General features: G+C 36.7%; 1 protein-coding gene across 2 annotated transcripts in view; it reads left to right on the top strand.

Annotated features, from left to right (window-relative positions):
• LOC117406793 (ras-related protein Rab-9A) overlaps positions 1 to 4,390 on the top strand; it is a 7,370-nt gene extending 2,980 nt beyond the window's left edge. For both annotated transcript variants that reach the window (XM_034011109.2, XM_034011110.2), the window contains exons 2-3: positions 2,332 to 2,364; positions 3,144 to 4,390. In XM_034011109.2, the coding sequence (XP_033867000.1) occupies positions 3,182 to 3,787 (606 nt within the window). In that variant the 5' untranslated portion in view covers positions 2,332 to 2,364; positions 3,144 to 3,181 and the 3' untranslated portion in view covers positions 3,788 to 4,390. The remainder of the gene's footprint in view (positions 1 to 2,331; positions 2,365 to 3,143) is intronic.

The following is a 4,390-nucleotide window of genomic DNA, read 5'->3' on the forward strand; positions in this document are numbered from 1 at the left end:
TTCCTAACCACTTCTAATTGATATAGTATTATTAGAGTTAAAGCATTGTGAATAAGGCATCACTGATATATGCCATGATCCTATCAAAGTCCTTGTTTACAGACCATAAACACAGTAAGAATAGAGTAAAACGTCAAACAGACAGCAATACTGTAATTAGACTAGCATAAGGATCAACAATGAAAGTTATTGAGTAAAGGTTACCAATATTTTGAAAACTGAGAAACTGAATTATTTGAACACTAATTCACTACATAAAACTACATGAACTTCCTCATAAAACTTATTTTTGTCATGTCACTAAAACTGTGCACTTATGTTACAGTAAGCTTACTGTAACATAAGTGCACAGTTTTGGTGAAAAGCTAAGTATTTCAAACTACTGCAGAGTAGTGGTATTGCAGGGCTGGTATTGCTCAATGAAGTTAGTGGTTTTCATGCAAGTGACTCGGAAAGGAGAAGGGAAACGTTTTAACAAACGGTTTTGTAACTGTGACCTGTGGACACATTCACTGGTGTGTGGTGGAATGCACTTCTGTCACTTTGACTTATAAAACACATTTGTGGTGCTAACTTGCAAATACAGGCGTGCCTCCTGTTTAATTATTATTATTATTATTATTATTATTATTTATTTCTTAGCAGACGCCCTTATCCAGGGCGACTTACAATCGTAAGCAAATACATAGATGGTAGGAAGTCTGTAAATCATGTTTTTGGAGCAAAGCTTTAGTTATATTAAAGCCGAGAATCAGCTAAACATTTGTTATAAATAGACCTCCAATTGTAATAATGCTACAAGAAAAAGCTTTTTTCATACATCTTTATCCTTCTAAAATAAGAAAACAGTTCCAAAAAGCATATTTGTATTACATTTGTATTTAAAAAGATTTTCTGTACCAGAAGTTCATATCTGCTTATGCATTGACAGGATATGACCTTTATTACTAATTTTAGCTGTACTGATGTGGAAATATATGATTTAGAGCATGTGACATGTGGTTATTCATTGTAAGCAGAAAAATGCTCATCGATGAATGGTTTTACTTTACTTAACATACAACATAATTATGCCTACAAATATGACACAGTATACAGATGAGGTGCAGCTATGGCTAACTGAATAAGAAAGTTTACTGGTCCGGAGCTTATCTATACTCTGTGAATATACAGTGCACTCTGTTTATAAGAATCACATCCGTCCTGGATGATTTGATTCTTTTATAAGCGGTTGATTCTTAAAAGCGGACCGATACTACAATTAGCAAAAGCGTGCCTCCGCGCATCAGCAGTTTGAATACAGTATAGAAATGTCAATGGTGCTCAATCACTGAGGACAATACAACTTGTTACTTGATCACGATTATGTTTACTCAAGGCTGCAGAATCCTATGTTACTACAGTATACTTGAGAAGCGATCGTCTCATGTAATGGCCTGTGAATTAAAATGACATTACAGTACAGTATTTTACTGTCAGGACTACCACTGCATTTAAGCATCTGTGGCTGGGATTTTTTCAGTTGCGATGCAAATCTCAGTTTTATACTAAGCAGAGATTTGTTATTGTACAGTTAAACTGTAAATGCAAAAGCTTGATTTTTACAGTTGGTTATTAGTTATCAACATTGAAAATGACATCAAATTCCTTAAATTTGGTATTTGAAAATTGTCAAAATGATTATTTTAAAAGTCCTTGAAATTTGTTTCAGAAAAACTGTATGAACCCTGTATTTACAACATCAGCTTGAGTTAAGCAGAGATTTGTATATTATTTTTGCAGCTGAGATTTTATAAAATTAACAGTATGTAAAAGGTTTTATAAGTAACATTTCAAAGACTATGTTTAACTAGCCTCATGTGTGATTTTGTCAGGTTGATCCATCTGGTAAAATGGCAAATTGTAATTTCTAAATTTCTTTTTCTACAAAGTTCAAGTTCAAATTTGCTTCTGAAAATGGTCCAAAATGGGTCAGAATGCATCTGAGAGCATGTACAACCCCAGAGCTTTGGGGGCCTAGGGGACCTCAGGACAAAAGATTGGTTTTGCCACAGGTGTTTCAGTTAAATGATTATTGGCCTCTTTCACCCGTGCAATTGTTTGTGTATCTCTGTAAAGACACTCAGCACCTATTTAGGCCAGCTGGTTGGGCTTTTGTGCTTATTTTTTTAAAAATACATTTCTAGTGCTGATTTTGCTGGTGCTTCTGTTTTTTCCCCAGTCAGCATTCCCCCCCCCCCCCCCCCCCCCCCCCATATATCCTGTAACTATAGTACTGGATGTGCTACTTTTAACAAATAACTTTATAAAATGTTACTTCTTTCCTTTTAGATACTGAATGATGATTTACACTGAACAGTAAAGGTAAGCAGGCACACTGTAACTGAAATTAATTTGTTATACTGTATGGCATTGTTTGTTAGTCATTCAAATGGTGCCTTTTTTTTTAAGAAGGTCCATGTATCAAGGTTTTAGTTGGTGTGAACACTGCAATAAATAAAGGTTTCTCTGAGGCTGTAGTTTGCTCTTAATCAAACAATGAAATACAGACAGCTTTATACCCAAAACATGGTTCAGTTTATTCTTTACCCAGCGTTGGTTTATGCTGCAAATGAAATTAGACTACTGTCCTTGTGTCGTGCAAAATAGGGACATTCTCTTATTCAGGTGAGTCAGTTCAGCCAACATTGATACACAGCTTGAACAAATGGTCACACTTAGTTATTTGTATTGTCTTTTAGAAATAACACATCAGTTTTCAGTAAAGTGCTACTATCTTTAGTAGCTTTGAGCTTGCACAATTTTCTGCACAGCACAAAATAGCTTTATTATAATGAAGGAGTTCAACATACTTGGCATAGCACAGTGTTCTTCAAGTTTACTGATCTTTTTGCTGTAAATTCAGCCTATGTTAATAAAAATAAGCAACACCATCGTCACCAGTTAGATATTTAAGCCACCATCCAAACAGTCAACACAAAATACACAATGCAAAATACTCAATAAACTTTGTACTGGCTTACATTCCATTATCACTACCCCCTTATTGATAAGATTAACTTTTTTTAAGTCTCTAAATGTCTTTTTTCCACACACTCTTTGCCATTCTGCTTTGTTGAAACATATTATTTTTGTCAATACAGGACGTATTGTATTCTACAACAGACCACTTGTGGCAACCATGGCAGCAAAATCCTCCCTGTTCAAAGTCATCCTGTTAGGAGATGGCGGAGTTGGGAAGAGCTCCCTCATGAACAGATACGTGACCAACAAATTCGACACGCACCTGTTCCACACCATCGGTGTGGAGTTCCTAAACAAGGACTTGGAAGTAGATGGACACTTTGTCACCATGCAGATCTGGGACACTGCCGGACAGGAACGGTTCAGGAGCCTGAGGACTCCTTTCTACCGTGGCTCTGACTGCTGCCTCCTCACATTCAGCGTGGATGACAGCCAGAGCTTTCAAAACATCAGCAACTGGAAAAAGGAGTTCATGTACTACGCCGATGTCAAGGAACCAGAGAGCTTCCCCTTCGTGGTCCTGGGAAATAAGGTGGATGTTGCAGAGAGGCAGGTGTCTTTAGAGGAAGCCCAGACCTGGTGCAGAGAAAACGGCAACCACCCCTATTTCGAAACCAGCGCCAAGGATTCCACCAACGTTGCAGTAGCCTTTGAGGAGGCGGTCCGCAGAGTTTTGGCCACAGAGGACCGGACGGACCACCTGATCCCTACAGACACTGTAAACCTCCATAGGAAGCCCAAGTCAAGCTCTTCCTGCTGTTGACTATTTATTTATCACTTTGGTGTGCCGTGGAAGTTCAAATGCATAGACTGCTATACAAAAAGGGGTACAGAAACCTACATTGGACCATACATTGTCCTCCTAGCTTAACCCTCCCCTTCTCACACACACTCATCTTATCAAAAGCCATTTCATAATGCTGAATATTGGCAACCTTATGTATCAGCCTGCAGGTATGATTTCTGAGTGAAGCAGATTGACTTGAAAATAGTCTTTTGATGGGGTAAAAGTAAAAAAATATATATATATTAAAAAAGTGCTAACTACAAAAAAATGTTAGACTACAATTATTGTATATAATTGTTATGTTGCCACTTTTAAGTTTTAAATCTAAAGATCTAGAAGTAACTGTCAATGCAGAGGACTTAAATACTAAAAGCACTACTACTAATACTACTGTGTCAGAATTTTCAGAAATGAAAAAAGAGAAAGTTTACAAATCTGACAATGGCAATAAGTTTGTTTTTTGTAAAACTATTCACTTGAATCTTGCCTATGTATTAATCTGAGAGTAATAACCAGCTTTAACTGATTGTATAAAGCTCTAATAGATTTCAAAACCTGATTAAACTTTTGGTGCCTGAA

Source organism: Acipenser ruthenus, chromosome 8, assembly GCF_902713425.1.
Source record: "Acipenser ruthenus chromosome 8, fAciRut3.2 maternal haplotype, whole genome shotgun sequence".
In the NCBI taxonomy this organism is placed as follows: Eukaryota; Metazoa; Chordata; class Actinopteri; order Acipenseriformes; family Acipenseridae; genus Acipenser; species Acipenser ruthenus.